The sequence below is a fragment of the Rutidosis leptorrhynchoides genome, chromosome 4, assembly GCF_046630445.1.
Source record: "Rutidosis leptorrhynchoides isolate AG116_Rl617_1_P2 chromosome 4, CSIRO_AGI_Rlap_v1, whole genome shotgun sequence".
In the NCBI taxonomy this organism is placed as follows: Eukaryota; Viridiplantae; Streptophyta; class Magnoliopsida; order Asterales; family Asteraceae; genus Rutidosis; species Rutidosis leptorrhynchoides.
In genome coordinates, this window is record NC_092336.1 from 599,720,997 (window position 1) to 599,741,046 (window position 20,050).

Here is a 20,050-nt window from a genome sequence, read left to right on the forward strand (position 1 = left end):
TATTTGAACGGAGAGTGTTGTTAACAAAATGTTACTGTATTATTCATTTTAATCCGCTACTCTCCTCTTCTTTCCGTTTAAATTAAAAACTCGAAAATCACTTTTACTTTTTAATCCGTCAATTTCCTTTCTTTCCTATTCAAAATAAACCAAGTGCAAAATCGAAATAAATCAATTTTAATAAAAATTTATGTTACTACTCCGTATTGTGCAAGTACATTATTACGACACGAGGACGCAGTAACCCGCACTAGCTGCTGTATACAGTGTAAACAATAACCTTCCTACTCAAGAAAAAGCTATTTTAGATTCCGGGCGCCAATCCAACATCAAACTACCCAATTTATTTTTCATTTACTGTATAAATATAAATATATAAATTAATTATAAATCCGAACCTGTATTTCATCGATATACACAGCGTACCGTAAAAGCGCCACTGAACTCAAATCCAGCAAATTATCAATTTCATCCCCGCTTTCGAAACCCTAATTTTCAAATTCCCAACATCCGAATTTCAGTTCTGACGAAACCACTCGATAAATACACATTTTTGGTGAGTTTGTACGATTGAAACATTTATTATTACAAATATTGAGTTAATTAGGTTTTCTTAAGTGAATTGATGATGAATGTGAAATTGAAGGAGTGAGGAAGCTTGAATCGGATTGATCTATATTTTAATTTTCAGTTTTTTGTGAATTTGAGCTGCATGTGGTGGAATGTTATATGGAAACTGTGGTAGCAGTTGAAGAAATTGATAGAAGTAAGGTTAGTGTGCTTCTGCAATTGTAATGACGTGCAGTGATTCCTCAAAGAAGATTGTTGATCCTGTTGTTTACAAACTTGCTCGGGTAATTTGAAATTAAGTTATTTAGGGTTACGTATTTGTATTTGTAATATAAATATGCTGCTTTAGTTGAGCTGATTTCATTGTATGTAAGTTATAGTATTAAATTGTGATAAAGGAAGCCCCTTTGTACATGAACATTTTTAAGATACATATATACTGAACAGTTGGGTTAAGCCAAACCAATATAGAACGAATAGTATAACAGATAACATAGAAAAGCATGAGAAAATGTTGAAAAGTATGTGTTTTGGTATCATAAGGATGCACCCTTCATTAGTTATAAGCAGTGTTACAGAACTCGATGCGATTACTCGGCTCAACCTATGGTCCGATTCAGCAATCAATCGGGATTACTTGGCAATTAATCCTAGAAGGTCCCGACCAAGAACTCGCCGAGTAGTGAGATGGAACCATCTCCAAATTCCTCTGTTTAAACTCCACTGATGTAGCATGCTGAGTAAGCTCGACTGAGAAAAGGCTTTAGTATATTAAGTGGAATATATATTAGTCTTAGAATTGTTCAACTTTAGTATAAGATATCTGCCACTGCCCTCCCTGATAATGTTTCAGGCTACTAACATCGCTACCAATCATCATTGTTACCAACAAGTTAACAGTTGTATATGTTTCTATGACAATATATATCACCAGTGGTCGATTTGACTGATGTCTACTTTTCAGGTTGTGGGTGATGAGATATATATACCTGCAACTGATGATGAAGTGATGAAGTTTGAAGACTTGATTGATCATAACAGTTCACTGCAATGCGTTAAGGGCGATGGTCAGACTGCAGCCTGCATTTCAAATGATGACATTTTTGGTCAGGAGTTCATGCACATTGACTTTGAAGGTTAACCAGTTTTTTTCTTCTTTTCCGTTATTGATCTTCATGTGGTTCCCTTGTTTGTCATAATATGCCGGTGAAGTTTCTTAGTTGTCCTTCTTTGTCATGCTCTTATATATGCTTGAGCATGCCAATAATATGGTAACAGTCGAGCATTAGCTTCATGTGTTCCAGGCTTCCAGCCTTCTAGCCACTTGTTTTTTGATGTTCTAAAATTTCTTTGTAGATAGCTCTACCTATATAGGTTTCTATTGTCCATTTAGTTCTATCTTTGTGCTGAAAGTTCATTTGAATGAAAAATATTGCAGGCCTCTTGGATTTTGAGGACTCTTTTGACGATGATGGAGGAAGATCAGATGCCATAGTTGACCCAGCAGTTGATCTCAGGGAAGTGAATCACCAATATGAGGTACTATTTTGTTTTGATCATATCGCTATACGCATTTATAATTGAAACTTTTTTATAATTGATCTACATACATAATGGACTTCAGGAAGTTACTCAATCAGAGTCAACTCCCGTTGATGTCCAGATTGAACAATCTTGGGACAGAAAGCAAGCAGACCCTCCTAAGGGAGCAGCCGAGAGCGAGCCGTCAACTTCAACCACGGGTGCTGGTTCGAACCCTGATTTCTGTAAACCGAACGGGGATATATGCCTGGACAATCTTACAGTTAGAGAACTTCAAGCAACTTTTAAGACTACACTTGGCAAGGAAACTAATGTGAAGGACAAGCAGTGGCTCAAGAGAAAGATTCTTATGGGGTTGTCGAGTTCTTGTGATGTTTCAGCTACTAATCATTATATAGTTGAAAATAACAAAGTTAAAAAGAAAGGAAAAATACAAGAGTTGAATAACAAGGATGAGAATCTTAATGAGGTTAGTCAAACTATTCAAATGGAAGATGATTTCAGTGGAAACAGAAAAAGTGTGCAAAGTTCTATGTCCAAGTATCATATTGCTGTCGAAGATGATGACAACCATGCTTCTAAAAGAGTTCGGAAGCCCACAAAGCGCTATATCGAAGTATCAGAATCAGACTCACTTGAATATAGTGGTAGACCAGTTTCTTCTGTCAAAAGTTCTGGACATGGAACACGAAATCGTGTCCGGTCTATTCATAATATCCAACCAGTTAGGAGACATTTTGTAACTCGTCACGATTCTCTTGGAGGTTTCGGGGTTAAAATTCCATATGTTTCCAGGATTCGAAGAGGGCGCCCAAGAGAGAATTTTATGTCACTAATGGTAATGTTAAATTATTAAACTTTAGTTTTGCATCATAGGTTTAAAATCGATAAGCACATTAGTTTAACATCATAGATATAGATATAGCTCTAGCTGCATATCAGGGATCAAATCATATACTTTTTATGTTAGTTATTTCGTTTCTGACTTATGAAAGAATTTAATTGTAGAAATTTCAATCATGTGGAATGGGGAACACATCAAAGCCGGTAAATAAGGCCCTTGATGAACAAGATCGTCTGTCGGATCACGAAATAGAGAATCATGAACTCAAAACTACACCGACTACTGGTTGGGTTCAACAGCCTGTAAGCAGTTAAATGTATCTTGCTTTGATATGTAGAATTCAAATATATATATATATATATATATATATATATATATATATATATATATATATATATATAGGGGCAGGATCAATGGGGAAGTAACCAATCGGGGGGAAGCGGGGGGAAGCAAAAAAAAAAAATTGTTTTTTTTTGATTTTTTTTTTCCGGCATCAAGATCACACGAAAATATGAACATTTAGAAGAGACACTTCGTGATGAATGTTATTATTTAGGCGGGAAAACGATCGACAAAAATAACATTCAAGATAATATTGTTCGTGAATAATATGAAGGTTTTTTTTTCATGTTTTGTGAAGTAAAATTTAGCCCGATTTAGAGTTTAGGGTTTGGTGTTTTGGGTTTATTCCATAAACCCAAAACACCAAACCCTAAACCCTAAACCCTAAACCGTTCGTGTTAAAAACTCAATCTAAACCCTAAATCTAAACCCTAAACCCTAAATTTCTAAACCCTAATATCTAAACCCTAATATCTAAACCCTAATATCTAAACCCCAATAGCTAAAACCTCAAAATACGCTCGAAAAACACGATAATTGTTATATATTACTTCTTCGAGCGTTTTCCCGCCAAAATAAAAACATTTATCACAAAGTGTCTCTACTAAATGTTCATATTTTCATCTCATCTATAATGTTCGTGAATAAAGTTTTTTCAAAAAACGAAAAAAAAAAAAGTTTTTGCTTCCCCCCACTTCCCCCCGAATGGTTACTTCCCTCTTGATCCTACCACTATATATATATATATATATATATATATATATATATATATATATATATATATATATATATATATATATATATATATATATATATTTTAGTCCTGTGATCTTGTGACTTATCTTCAATTTATACAGCTAATTAAGGAAGCAGGAGAACATGAACAATACTCGGAGCAATCGGGCGAATTAAACAATGATTCAGATGAAGGTCTGGTGGATTCATATTCAGAAGATGATTCAGATGATAGTATATTAACTGTGCCAACAGCAAAAGGTGGGATGCGAAGGAAACATCATCGACCATGGACTCTTAATGAAGTGGTTAAATTAGTTGAAGGTGTTTCTAGGTATGGTGCTGGCAGGTGGTCTGAGATAAAGAAGATAGCTTTTGCAACATGCTCACACCGTACATCAGTTGATCTCAAAGTATGATTTTTTAATTAGGAAACGAGTTTATACATTATCTCTATTATGAGTAAAGACAACCTTGTATTTTACACTAGCCAATTGTTGATGCTTGCAGGACAAGTGGAGGAACTTGCTGAGAGTGAGTTTCACACAGTTACATGCTGATAAAGAGGTAAGCAAATTTTAATTTCAGCGACTTTTCATGAGTCTATACTCTGATGGTTACAACCCGTTTACTTATGAATGGGTCAGTTAGGGTGGTTGTTTATTGTAACTAAGTCAAACTGGTTAAATTGAGGAGTTAAGCTAAAGGGTAATGTGCTAAACGAGTCAAGCCGGTTGATAGTCGCTCAATTTTTATCATTAATGCATATAGTTATTATTTTAGATTATCATTGTAATGATATTGTTTTTAGATCATAGTTAAAATAAATATATATTATTTTAGTATATTAAGGGCCAAAAAATGTTTGCGGGATTATCCAGTCATCTCGTTTGTGTGTCATGTAAGTTGATTACAGAGTGTTACTTGAAGCAGGTACAAAACTCTAAGAAGCATGCATCAACTCCGATCCCGATACCAATTCTGTTAAGAGTGAGAGAGCTTGCAGAAATACAACCAAAGGTGAGTCCAGTTATGAGCGCCTTGAAATTTGAGGCACGTAGTAGTAGAAAGTTAAATAATATAAGGTCTGGATTTTTGTAGTAGTGTAAATTGCTTGTTGGAGTTAACTGAAGCTAGGAATCGAATGTCTAATTGTTTAATATACTTATTAATGATGGTTTATTTGCATGTTGGTTCTATGTATTTTGTAGATTATTCCTGTTAACTTTTTAATATCTTTAGGCAAATAGTTTCCCTTGAGATGGTTTTGTAAGACTAATAATAAATATAAGTAATAGGATGGTAACTTCTGCAAAAAAGCGAATAACATATACTTTAGCCAAGTATCTCCATAACCACTTTGCATTATTAAGGTGTACGTTTTTACTCTATAACACTTTCAGCAGTAAATTTATAAAGCATACTACAATCTTTAATTGGTTTTGGGTTCCTGTTCATTGTAGCTTTAGCTGCCCAGATACAACATACCCAGTATCATCGTAAATGATTACATATATATATATACACTTACACGTATACTGGAGTAATATATATAAAGCAACGACATACACAAAATGGGGCGCTAAAAAAGCTATGCATGAAGCAAGTAACTTTAGAAAGTTGAGCACAACACTCGAGTTTTATGCTAATTAAATATCAGTGTATGCGAATGTTCATTAACAAGAAAATCAGAAACAAAAATCTGAATAAATAGATGAACAAACGACAGGATTTCAAGGGAGAAGAGACTATCAGGTTTCCTCTTTTTATACCAAATAAAATAATCAAAAAATTGTATCCTACCATTACCATATTCTGGTTTTTTAATTTCTCTCATTGTGATCTTCTCCTAGAATGCTGAGAAACTGCATACCCTTCAAACAAATCCAAAACTGCATTTTCAAGATCTTCCACAGTGTACTTGATATAATTATCCGATATATGATTCCCGTATCTCCCAAGAAACGAACGATAAGCTGGAACAAGTTTCTCCAATATCGATATTTTCAACTCCTCGCGAAGTTGCTCATCGGGGACTAACCATAACGCTTGTGTCCTATGCACTTCATCAAATATCACATTAAACGATTTGAACCGCTCTCTTAACGCACTCTTTGAAACACCAGACGAGAAACTTCCAGTCGAGTGTAACCCTTGATCTCGCAAACAATGTAATACACCAATCCACGTTGCTCGTTGGTGATTCGTGGCAGCTTGCCTAAAGGTCCTGGTTAGGGTTCTTAAATACTGGTCACCAATCATATCCCTTAACTCCATTGGCCCTTTGATCTTTTGTACAATGTAATGAACATTATTCATAATGAACAAATGAGCTAACGAATTATCCTTATAATGTTTCGATTTTCCTTCTAGATTAAATTGCAATATCGTAATTATCCAAATTAAATGTAACGCTAACGGCGATTGCCCTTCATGATCACTAAAATCCATCTCCGGTGCGGTGGAATCACAATGTCTAGATCCGGTTGCCGGTTTCGAAACGATTACTTCTCCTAATGTTAACTTGTAATCTGAAATCAAACTTATGTAATTCATTACATACCTAGTTAAAGGATGAATCGTACCTCCAGGAACAGGAACTTTAGAAGGTTCTCGAAGGACTGCGTTTTCAAACTCCGTTAACATTCCTCTAGCCGCTTCCGCTAGCCGTGAAAGTATCTCCGGCGCTTGAATCCTAATCGATTCAGCCGGTTTCGAATCAAACACGTCATCAATATCCGGCAATAAATCTAGTAACGAGTCATGTAAATCCAGAATTTTAAACAGCTTCTCCGGTGACCTCCTGCTTATACTTATCGCTTCCGCAAAATTAAACAGCTGAGTCGCCGGAGACTTAACGGTTTCCATGAAACACACGTCATCCGCTGACGTCGTCCCTAAATCTTCGAAAATTTGCTTACAAAGCTTCTTTTCGCTAGAAAACAAAACTCTGATACAAACTTTCGCAGCTCGAATCCAACGTCCGATTTTTGCGTTCAGCGCCTCCCATTCAAGGCGCTGAATGTCACCTATGCTTAATTTTTCGACTCCGAGCTTTTTAAAGCTTCCGTCTACAACAGATTTCCGTACACTTCCGTACACCTGAACACACTCTCTGAAGTAACCAGCAGCAATCATACGCTCTGCGATCTCGCGCAGATCTGATATGCTTTCAGCTGGTATCAGATCTTGTTCGCGAATGCTGTTCATAGATCTACAGCTCGCGAACGTCGTGCTACGTTCATTACGTTCATTAAATGATGCAGAAGTGATTTTAGAAATCGATTCAGTTCGTTTTTCGCTATTATGTTCATTTTCTGGTGAATCACTCCGACAACTGCTAGTTCTAGGAGTGGTTCTAGGAGTTAACGAGACCGAGTCAATAAGTGGCTCGGTCTCAATAGGAGTCGAGTTCGTAATAAGAATGTTACGAAACTCGTCTTCTAAACGAGCCATAGCAATCTGGATTGCGTTGTTGACTTTCGTTGACTGATTTTCGGATAATGTATTTGAGTCCATAGATCGTTGGAGTTGATCTACAGCTTGCAAGTAACGGTTTATTTCGTCACGATCACCTTCAAAAATCATTTGATATCTAGCATCTTCTGATGCCATTGAGTCCCACCGGAGTATGATCTGTTCAGCAGCTGAGCTGTCTGTCCCCGGTGGTTCCATAACGATAACAAAAACAATGATGTAGAACAAGAAATTGTTAGAAGCTTTTTTTTTTTTTTTCTCTAGCTGGAGTAAAATTGAGATGTGATAAGTGGATTTGGATCTGTGAATGATGTTTTTGTTTTGAGTTTGTGCAATTCGTTAAAAGATGATGGTGAGGACAGAGGATATTAATGCATGAGAATTAAAAAATGACTAAAAGACAAATGATTTCTGGCATGATTACATCCGAGGGAATTAGTTATTATAATTTTAAATTGAAGTAAGTTGAGATTAATGGAATATAGTTAATGTAAACGTTACATTATTGGTGAAGTATAAGATGAATAAATTGTACGTACTTTTTATATGAATACAAAATAAAATATAGAATAAATAAATAGTAATACGTCAATCAAGACTATAAACTCGTGAGAAAATGTTTACGCACTGATCGTCATTTTTTTGACATGAGTTTAGGTTACAAATATTTAAGTTAGGAGTTATGCAGATCAAAATAAAAAGAAATGCTATTAGATAGATCATAACATAATTATTCGATAATATTGTGTATATCTAAGTTAATAATCGCTCTCCTCGCGTAGGTTGAATTTGTTTAAAATTTGGATTTTTATTCATTTGATTGTTTGAAACAATAAAAAAACTACAGATAAAACTTTGAGTAGATTAGGCTTCTTTATTTACGTTATCCAGAAAGGATAAAATATATGCAATTTGATCTGATTATTTTTTAACCGATATTTAAAGGTATGTTTATTTTTGTTAATGACGATTAGAAGTCAGTGACGGATATTCGAATGTGATGTCAGAATCCATCTACTGATTATTTCTTGAGATGAACATTAGAGTCCTACCTATTTCAATTCAAGATATGCTAGTCGTAAGATTTATGTTCAAGAGCTAAGAAAGATACCACTCAGTCAAATATATGTTGATAGTGAAAGTCAAATATACGATGGTTAGATAAAACTTTGAGTATCCATTTTTAATCGGGTAAACAGTTTGTAAAAAATGGTTTAATGCAATTTATTGCTTTGTTGATAGTGAAAGTTACTGTAGTATTTTTATAGTGAAAAAAGAGAGGATGATAATGCAGGTGAAAAAATGAAAATGGAAAAAAATTGAAAAGTGTGTAGGTGGAGAATACGATCATAAGAATATTCCGCCTTAAAACCCGATTCACACGTGGAGTTGTAGTAACTTACAGCTAAGCTAATAGCTAAGCATTCTTAAAACACGTCAGACATTAAAACACCTCAAACATACATTTTATTACATTTTACGGAGTACTTATTATACGAGTATATATTACAGTATATAAAATAAATATATATAGTTATTATACCGAGTAACATTTATATTTATATAATATAATATAGTTGGGGTTAAATCATTAATGAAACTAAACAAAATATCATGCTTAAAAATGATGAAGATGACGGTGAAAATGACAAGTATGTGAAGTAGAAAAAACACGGAATATAAGTAAGGAGTTGGGCAATGAGTGAAGAATTAAAACACACCTAATGTAATTAATCCAAAGCAAACTGCTTAACTCAAACCTAGAACCAAGTCATTCTTAAATGATAATATATATATATTTTGTTAATGACACTGAATAATAAATCACGCTTGAAAATAATGAAGATGACGGTGAGAATGAGAAGTAGGTAAAGCAGGAAAGAAAAATATGGAATATAAGCAAGGAGTTAGGCAAGAAGTGAGCACTTAAAACACACCTCACTTAACCAATCCAAAACAAACAGCTCAACCCTGTTAGAAAATAAGGTATGATTATGTCTGGATTGATTCTTGAATCGTGTATTCACTTTCTCTATAAAATATTTCGGCCCAATGATTACCTTGGTTTTGAAATGTCCCGTTCATATCGATTATAAACGTTCCATATTAATTGATTTCGTTGCGAGGTTTTGACCTCTATATGAGACGTTTTTCAAAGACTGCATTCGATTTTAAAACAAACCATAACATTTATTTTATCGATAAAGGTTTAAAAATATTACGACGATTATCAAATAATGATAATCTAAAATATAGCGTTTTCACACGATTATTACATAATAGTTTACAATAATATTACACATCAATTTAAGTCTTCGAATGCAGTTTTTAAACAATATTATACAAGCATGCTGACTCCAACTCTTGTTCATAAATTAGCATGCAACAGCGGAAGCTCTTAATAATCACCTGAGAATAAACATGCTTTAAACGTCAACAAAAATGTTGGTGAGTTATAGGTTTAACCTATATATTTATCAAATCGTAATAATAGACCACAAGATTTCATATTCCCATTTTTCATAAACATCATCCCATACATAGAGATAAAAATCATTCATATGGTTAACACCTGGTAACCGACATTAACAAGATGCATATAGAATATCCCCATCATTCCGGGACTCTCTTCGGGCATGATAAATTCGAAGTACTAAAGCAGTTCAAATTCTCTGACTGGGGCTTGTTAGTGCCCATAGATCTATCTTTAGGATTCGCGTTAATTAGGGTGTCTGTTCCCTAATTCTTAGATTACCAGACTAAAAAGGGACATATTCGGTTTAATAAATTCAATCATAGAATGTAGTTTCATGTATTTGTGTCTATTTTGTAAAACATTTATAAAACTCCATGTATTCTCATCCCAAAAGATATTAGATTTTAAAAGTGGGACTATAACTCACTTTCACAGATTTTTTACTTCGTCGGGAAGTAAGACTTGGTCACGGGTTGATTCACGAACCTATAACAAATATGTACATATATATCAAGTATGATCGAAATATATTCACAACATTTTTATTACATTTTAATGATTTAAGTTTGTTAAGTTAGCAGTCCAACGTTAGTAATTTACAACTAGTTGTCCATAGTTAGATGTACAGAAATAAATTATATATTATCTCGAATCAATCCACGACCCAGTGTATACAAGTCTCAGGCTAGATCACAACTCAAAGTATATATATTATTTTGGAATCAACCTCAACCCTGTATAGCTAACTCAAGCATTACTGCATATAGAGTGTCTATGGTTGTTCCCAAATAATATATATAGATGGGTCGATATGATATGTCAAAACATTGTATACGTGTCTATGGTATCCCAAGATTACACAATATATGTTAGAATACATGTATAATACAATATAAGTTAGTTAAGTTTTGATTTGTATAGATTTGTTACAAATTTCACGTAGCTAAAACAAGCAAAATTATCCAATCTTGTTTTACCCATAACTTCTTCGTTTTAAATCCATTTTGAGTGATTCAAGTTGCTATGGTTTCATAATGAACTGAAATTTATGGAACTAAACAGAAAAAGTATAAGTTTATAGTCGGAAATAAGGTTACAAGTCAATATTGTAAGAGGTAGTCATTTCAGTCGAAAGAACGACGTCTTGATGACCATTTTGAAAAACATACTTCCACTTTGAGTTTAACCATGATTTTTGGATATAGTTTCATGTTAATAAGAAAAATCATTTTCCCAGAAGAACAACTTTTAAATCAAAGTTTATCATAGTTTTTAATTAACTATCCCAAAACAGCCCCCGGTTTTACTACGACGGCGTATGTCCGGTTTTACGGTGTTCTTCGTGTTGCCAGGTTTTAAATCATTAAGTTAGCATATCATATAGATATAGAACATGTGTTTAGTTGATTTTAAAAGTTAAGTTAGAAGGATTAACTTTGTTTACGAAAAAGTTTAGAATTAACTAAACTATGTTCTAGTGATTACGTGTTCAAATCTTCGAATAAGATAGTTATATATATATATATATGAATCGAATGATGTTATGAACATCATTACTACCTTAAGTTTAGTAGGTAAACCTACTGGAAGTGACAAAAATTGATCTAGCTTCAAAGGAGTCTTGGATGGCTTGAAAGTTCTTGAAGTAGAATCATGACACGAAAACAAGTTCAAGTAAGATTTCCACTCGAAATAAGATTGTTATAGTTATAGAGATTGAATCAAAGTTTGAATATGAGTATTACCTTGAATTAGAAAGATTTCTTACTGTAAATAAGAAAGATTTCTTGAGATTGGATGATCACTTGAAATGGATTTGCAAGATTGGAAGTAAGCTAGTAAACTTGAAAGTATTTATGAAGTGTTCTTGATGTGTTCTTGAATGATGATGTTTCTTGATTGTAATTGAAGCTAGATTGACCTAGATGATCAATATTACTGAAGTATAGACGTTCTTAAGCTTAGAGAGAGTTAAGATGGAGAGAATTTGGATTAGAAAATCAAAGAAATGTGATGTGTGTGTTGTTTGAAAAAAATGCCTAATGCTTAGTCAATATAAGGTTACTAGTTTTTGTTTTCATGCTCATAAGTCATGCTAGTTGTCAAATGATGGTTCCCACATGTATTGGTGACTCACAAGGGCTGCTAAAAGCTGATCATTGGAGTGTATATACCAATAGTAAATACATCTAAAAGCTGTGTATTGTACGAGTACGAATATGGGTGTATACGAGTAGAATTGTTGATGAAAATGAATGAGAATGAAATTGTAAGCATTTTGGATAAGTAGAAGTACTTTGATATGTGTCTTGAAGTATTTCAAAAGTGTATGAATACATCTTAAAATACTACATGTATATACATTTTAACTGAGTCGTTAAGTCATCGTTAGTCGTTACATGTAAGCGTTGTTTTGAAAATTTAAGTTAACGATCTCATTTAATGTAGTTAACCCATTGTTTATTATATCTAATGAGATGTTAAATTATTACATTATCATGATATTATGATGTATGAATATATCTTAATATGATATATATACATTAAAATATCGTTACAACGATAATCGTTACATATATGTCTCGTTTCGAAATTCTTAAGTTAGTAGTCTTGTTTTACATATGTAGTTCATTGTTAACATACATAATGATATATATGTAATTATCATTTTATCATGTTAAATATAGTGTAACAATACCTTAATATGATACCTATGTATTTAGTAAGGCGTTGTTATGTGACGACCCGAAAATTTCCGACTAAATTTAAACTTTATCTTTATATTATTCTGACACGATAAGCAATGTTTGTTAAGTTAAATCTCAAGGATTTTAAACTATGTTTATACATTCATTTAAACCTCGACCAAATTCCAATGATTCACGAACCATTAAATGAACATATATAAATATGTATGTATATGTGTATATGTTATAAATTGAAAATGTCAACAAAGTATTTAAACGTATAATGCTTTATATGAACGTATTTGTTTCAATATGATTATCGACGACATTAAAAAAATATATATTAAATGATTGAATTATCAGAAACATTGAATTATGATTACAAGTCTCTGTTGAGAGGTCCACTATGATTTGAGAAAATCTATTCCTCTTAACGATATTCGGAATAATTTGTAAAGCTATTTATAAATAAAAATAAAAAGTGTCATTTACGAAAGTTAGACAAAAGCTAGTGGAGAATTGGGTTCCATAATATTCTATTAATCTATTTTCAAACGTACAAAAACGTTTTCAGTTTAAAAAGAACTTTATTATTAAAACGTATATAACTTTTATAAATATCTAGAATTACTTTTGATAACTCATTACTTAACCAGTATAATAAATATAACGATATTTATATTTTATTTCATTAAATATATATAACGATTTAAATTAATATTATATATATTTATACGCGTATTATACATACATAGTTTTTATACTTTTACTATACTTTAACTTTACCTTTACTTTACTTTTACTTTACTTTAACTTTAATAATTCACTTTAATAATTCATACTTTAATAATTCACTTTAATAATTCGTACTTTAATAATTCACTTTAATAATTTATACTTTAATAATTCACTTTAATAATTCATACTTTAATAATTCACTTTAATAATTCAAAAATCTATTATAAATAGAATTCAATAGGTTTCATTATTTCATATAAACTTGAAAATATATTTCTCTAAACTCTCTCAATCGATTTACATATATATATATATTTGCTCTGTATTATTTCAAGATATTATTAGTATACATAAAATATTACGACAGAACGATGTCCGAGTGATTTCAAAATAGTTTTTTTGAATGAGTCGAAGCTAAGGAAATTATGGGTTATAGCTATGGAGGTGATGGGTATGGTTCATGGGTATGCTCGTGAGGTCAATCTAGTGTTTATCATCTCCGTTGCGTCTACATACTTTCCTGCAATATTGAATCTCAATATTGATACGTGAGCACTCATAACTTAACTTTTATATATCAATAGTGTATCCCTGACTAGTGCTCGAGTATATAGGATTATGCATGCTTGTACATTCGATATTATCCTTAGATAGGTTTGTTGAATCCTGAATTAGATACATATGCTACTTAGATAGGGTATATGATATGCATGTCATTGGAAAGCTAGTGAAAAATTAAGAACTTTTTATTTAGATATCGAATGGTTTCGATGAACGGATTAGAAGTTATAGTCAACTGAATTTTAGTATTATTATTAAAATGATTATTATTACTATCGTCGTTATTATTTTAATAGAAATATCATTGTTATTATAAAATATCATTATTACTATTATGTTAGTATTATCATTTTATCATAATACCATTTTTAGTAAATATAGATATTGTTATTTTTTTTATAGAATAATAATAATTATTATTACAAAATAATACAACTTTTACTTATTATTATGATCAATATTATTTTATCAAATAAATAGGGGATACAAAGATATTTTTTACCACGCGTAATATAATTACATTAATAATACTTACCACTATAGTTTTACGATATTAAGTGAACTTTATAAATTTTACTACTTAAGATATATAAAAGTATATTTTATCATATATAAACGTTAATATAAATTTTTATTAATAAATGACTTTTATTATTATAAAATCTAATAAATATATTTAAATATATAAAACGACTATAGTTAAGTTATATAATAAACACGTATAAATTTTAGTAGTCATTTTGGGTCAAGTTGACTTTTGTTGACTTTTGCATATTAGTCTCGAGCATTAGGATTGTGGTACACTATGACTTGACCAAAAATTGTTAGACAAATATTGACCAACATATAAATATATATAATTAATATAGGTTCGTGAATCCGAGGCCAACCTTGCACTTGTTAAATGACGTTATATGTATTTTTACTACGAAATACAGTATGGTGAGTTTCATTTGCTCCCTTTTATATATATTTTTGGGACTGAGAATACATGCGCTGTTTTTATAAATGTTTTACGAAATAGGCACAAGTACTAAAACTAATTCTACGTGGGTTTAAACCAGAAATATACCCTTAGCTTGGTAACATTAAACTACTTGTCTATGTACGGTAGGCGCGAATCCTAAAGATAGATCTATTGGGCCTGACAAACCCCATCCTGACTATGGGATGCTTTAGTACTTCGAGGTTATTTTAAACACACCTGATCTGGTGTACTTCAGAGGGTAAAACATGAACGTTAAGGCTTGTTACCGGGTGCCTACAACTTATAGAATACTTTTATACACTTGCGAGTGTACATATATTTATAAACAGAAATCTTGTGGTCTATTAATATATTGAAATGATTGTTATGATAAACCTATGAACTCACCAACCTTTTGGTTGACACTTTAAAGCATGTTTATTCTCAGGTATTAAAGAAATCTTCCGCTGTGCATTAGCTCATTTTAAGGATATTACTTGGAGTCATTCATGGCATATTTTGAAAGACGTTGCATTCGAGTCATTGAGTTCATCAAGATTATTAATATGTCAATTATAGTTGGATGTATTATGAAATGGTGTGCATGCCTTCAACTTTCGTTGTAAAGAAAGTTTGTCTTTTAAAAACGAATGCAATGTTTGTAAAATGTATCATATAGAGGTCAAATACCTCGCGATGTAATCAACTATTGTGAATCGTTTATAATGTATATGAACGTGTCCTTTCAGTTGGTATCAGAGCGGTGGTCTTAGCGAACCAGGTCTGCATTAGTGTGTCTAACTGATGGTCGTTAGGATGCATTAGTGAGTCTGGACTTCGACCGTGTCTGCATTTCCAAAGTTTTGCTAATCATTCTTGTCAGAAATTACCTGCTTATCATTCTTAGTCTAGACACATCTTATTGCATTGATTGCATGAATAGTGTATAGACAAAATTCATATCTTAGCGTATCTGCTAATTCATATCTTAGCGTATCTGTTACTGTAAACTTTGCCTGACATATTCCGTAAATTCCTCCGTAATCTACGAAACCTTTTGCTCTATATAATTAGAATACCACCCGATAGCCGGAAAATCATTTCATATCGAAAAATTCTTTATTCAATCATACGAAATGGAATTCATCATTAGTTCAAGTCCCTCGGATTCCGAAATGGAATCTCATTCAAGTTTCGAAAGCAGTGTGACCGGAATGGATCAACCAATTAGTCATCATCTATTCTGGATGAATTGGGGATGGGTTCGTAGCCTCCTTAATCATTGGAGACAAGAAGAAGGTGATCCCGTCCATCCACCACATTGCCCTCTTGGCGAAGAACCTGAAGCACTTACCGGCGAACCTATCCGAAACACCATTTTCTCTCTTATTTCTAGAGTATCTCGTCACGATTACATACTACACCAAATTCTAGATTTTATTTATCCGCTCGTCCGAACCGAAAATCACCCCGGTGTAATAGAAGAAGTCAACGAGCTTCGCGCTCGGGTAGTAGCTTTGGAGAATATGGTGCAAAGGTTACAAACACCAGCAGCATAAACAGTACCACCATCAGCAACACCAACAGTACCATCACCACCACCAACAACAACATCCACATCCCACATCGCAACATCACAATCTGTATCTCAAACATCAACGTCATACACCCTGTAAATATCCAGGAATATCAACAACAACAAACGATGAAGTATTAATTCATAAACTTCATTGAAGAGATATCTCTGCGGTAGTTATGTAATCTCCAAAATCTTAGAGATTATTTAATTCTGACCGTAAATCGGATGAGTGAACGGAGATGGTAGAGTAGAAACTTTGATCGAAAATGGTGTACGATTTACAAGCTAGAATTGTTTTACCAACAGCATCAACAGGACCGTAGCATCATCAACACAGTCAGTGCCGTCAGTATCGTCAGAATCAACAGCACCTGTAACATCACAAACTCTGTCAGTTCAAGAATCATTGTGGACATCATTACGAATCAACAACAAATATATTGTATCAACGAGTTATGAAGTATTAACTCATTTCCAATCGAAAGATTTATATGTATATTTTATATGTATAAATTTTTAAACCATAATAAATCTTCCCGTACTAAGCTATTATGTGTGAATCTTAACTACTCAGTTAATTCATATTACAAATATGCAATGATGTACGTCCTTCGTCCGCAACTTAACCATCGTTAATTACAATCTCTGTCTCAATTCAATAAAAATCCAATTCATAATAAATCAAGTGTATTATTCGAATATATGTTTGATTTTACACTTTCATCATCGATGTACTCGAAACTTTTCAAATAACATCATTCTTACCTTGCGAAGTTCACAAGAATTTCACAAAAACCAACAAATAACAAAGTAATGATTCATAATTTCAATATTATTGAAGAAATACTTATGCAATTTATAAAGTTTTAGGGATTACTCAATTCTAGTTACAACCATAAAACAAATGAGTTTAATTTAATATTAACTCATTAAATCTATATTACATCTAAAGAAAATATACACATATATTTTCATAAAGACTGTAATAAACTTCTTTTGTACAAAATATTAATTGTGAAAAAAATTTTAACGGGTAGGTAATACCCGAGAGATATATAAATTCACAATTAATATATTACATTTTTCGAAACTGATTTAGCAATCATCAACTATACTCCCTACTTTCACAACAATATCCATTCTTTCATATAAATCAAAACAATCATACTCATTCAAATTACATATTCTGATTTTGAAATCGCATAATTCAATTCGAAATATAACCAGTATCATCACTCTTAGATTCCTATATCTTTCAAAGCTATACTTTGACTTCAAAACTGTGTTAGAACATCATATGTATTAACGATTATAATATGTGCTCAAACCCTTCGAAATTCCTGAAGACACTTCAACTAAGGAACAATCGAGATGATGATCCAACCACATGTTACCCACAGTTATACACCTGAAAAACTGTAAAAACCCAAGTCATAGTTTGACGCGTATCCGTGTCAGACCCTTTGGCATTTATTAGCTAAAATGACTTTTCAATTCCTTTTCAAAATAGACAGTTTTGTCACAGCTCCAGCAAGTCAACTTCGACTTTTCAGTCGGACTAGTCTTATTATAACCTCGATAGATACGTTGCCCTTTCGTCATCGTTACTGGGGACCTTTCATATCTCGCCACCTTAGCAATAAACTTACCAACAACTTCAATTATCTTTGACTTTTCGAAAAATCATTATGTTTATTGAAATCACATCATATACTCATTCGCATCTTGTAACGAGAATTGTCATACGAATCGTCGGAAAACAGTAACCAGTATTTTGAAATCTCGCAGCATGTCTACGCCAACAGTTATATGTGTACGTAAAACGTCTATCTCCTGGACTTACATACCTTGAATGTGAAGTTCTGAAAAATATTTTGAACTACAAACTAGTTCTTGAAATGCTGACGAAGCATCAAAAACTGTAAACGATCTTAACAGTAAAAAGTTTGATGACAAAGAATAGTAAGGTGGTAAAGCTGAGAAAAAGAGAAGGTTTGGAACTGGAAAACGGATTGAACAGACTATGAAGGAGGCTGTGGATAAATCACAAAGACTAAATCTGCCTTCAAAGAATCCAAATGATTCAGTGCCTGCTAAAGTCATTAACGAATACCTTACTCTTTATTCTAAACTTTTACAGACAAATCTTCATCATCATCCATCAATATTAGAAATTCTAAGATATTATCATATCTTTCATTATAAATATCCACGATATTTTTGAAGATATTTTCACAACTAATCTTATCTGAAGTCATTTATCTCTTTGCGCTATCAGTGTTACATCATATAAGAAACTATTAGTTTCTATATTCTATAAACTTTCGAGTTAAATTATGAATGTTTTGAAGTAGTGTTGGGAACTGAAGCATGAGTTAGTATAATATAATGACACTTGATCAACGTGATTATATTACAGTAAGTTATGCTGAGTTTCTAATGGGACATGACGATTCACAGACCATGCCGTCATCATGTTCAATGTTACACGACTCTTGTATTCTATTTAATCTCTAAAAAAATCAAGAATATATTTTCTTGATGATTCGGTCTTTTTAGGGTATTCTGGTAAATTAACAAATCAAGATCGTGCCATTACCATTTTCTTCTTAGAACATTAACTATGTTCATTCTGAAATTCATATCTGCGAATACTGGACCATTACAAACGTTGCTTAATCGCAAGAAGAAGAAACGAAAGGACAAAACTCCAAAATAGAAATTGGAGTATAAATCGCAGCAAATAGAAGGGAGCATTAACTATGGATGTCAATGATTATAGAAGACAAAAGCAGGAGCTTTGAAATATAAGGGAAGATATAAAACCCAACAACCACCCAAAAATTATAAACCGTATATATCGATGCATATAGCAATATAAAGACACGGAAGAACTAAAAACACTATAAAACCGAGGGTATAGTAGAAGTAAATAGATTCTTCCAGAGGCAGATGAAAAAGAAGAATGACAGATATGAAAGTGAGGAGTATATCGAGAATCAGTACTGGATGAAGAAAGAATAGAAGGTGTGAGTTGTAAGGAAACGAAGGAGGTGGATTTATAGTGAAATACCCGACAGAGAAATCAAGATGGATTATCGTATTAATTCGAAGAGAATCATAATCTCCTTAATCACCGAAGCATCAAATCCAACATAGATTACAAAGATTTTCTTTAAATTCGGAGATCAATTGTGATGACGTCAAAAGATATGACGAATCACTATAATCTTATTTCCTTCATTTACAATAACTTCCCTCATACGCTTCGAGTAATCGAATTATTTTATCCATAGTTCTTAGACATGATAAAACTTCATAATCGTTACGTCATAATAACATTCTCATTGTTAGCCATAACGACCTCTATCAAATTTCGGGGACGAAATTTCTTTAACGGGTAGGTACTGTGACGACCCGGAAATTTCCGACTAAATTTAAACTTTATCTTTATATTATTCTGACACGATAAGCAATGTTTGTTAAGTTAAATCTCAAGGATTTTAAACTATGTTTATACATTCATTTAAAC

The 20,050-nt window shown here is 32.4% G+C and overlaps 2 protein-coding genes across 5 annotated transcripts; one reads left to right on the top strand and one right to left on the bottom strand.

Annotated features, from left to right (window-relative positions):
• Window positions 1–286: 286 nt before the first annotated feature.
• LOC139903937 (uncharacterized) lies at window positions 287–5,268 on the top strand. 4 transcript variants are annotated; one of them, XM_071885859.1, is made up of 9 exons: window positions 287–556; window positions 692–854; window positions 1,535–1,706; window positions 2,009–2,109; window positions 2,195–2,950; window positions 3,121–3,258; window positions 4,156–4,446; window positions 4,544–4,600; window positions 4,964–5,268. In XM_071885859.1, exons 2-9 carry the CDS (start codon window positions 795–797, stop codon window positions 5,132–5,134), a joined length of 1,746 nt encoding a protein of 581 aa, XP_071741960.1. In that variant the 5' UTR covers window positions 287–556; window positions 692–794; the 3' UTR covers window positions 5,135–5,268. The 4 variants fall into 4 exon arrangements, with proteins under 4 accessions (XP_071741960.1, XP_071741965.1, XP_071741962.1 ...); XM_071885864.1 differs by having other exon boundaries at window positions 4,967–5,268; XM_071885861.1 differs by having other exon boundaries at window positions 709–854.
• A 508-nt stretch (window positions 5,269–5,776) lies between these two features.
• On the bottom strand, window positions 5,777–7,708 carry LOC139903938 (exocyst complex component EXO70A1-like). The gene has a single exon (XM_071885865.1). The coding sequence runs from the start codon at window positions 7,706–7,708 to the stop codon at window positions 5,867–5,869; it is 1,842 nt and encodes a 613-aa protein (XP_071741966.1). The 3' UTR covers window positions 5,777–5,866.
• Between the last annotated feature and the right edge of the window lie 12,342 nt (window positions 7,709–20,050).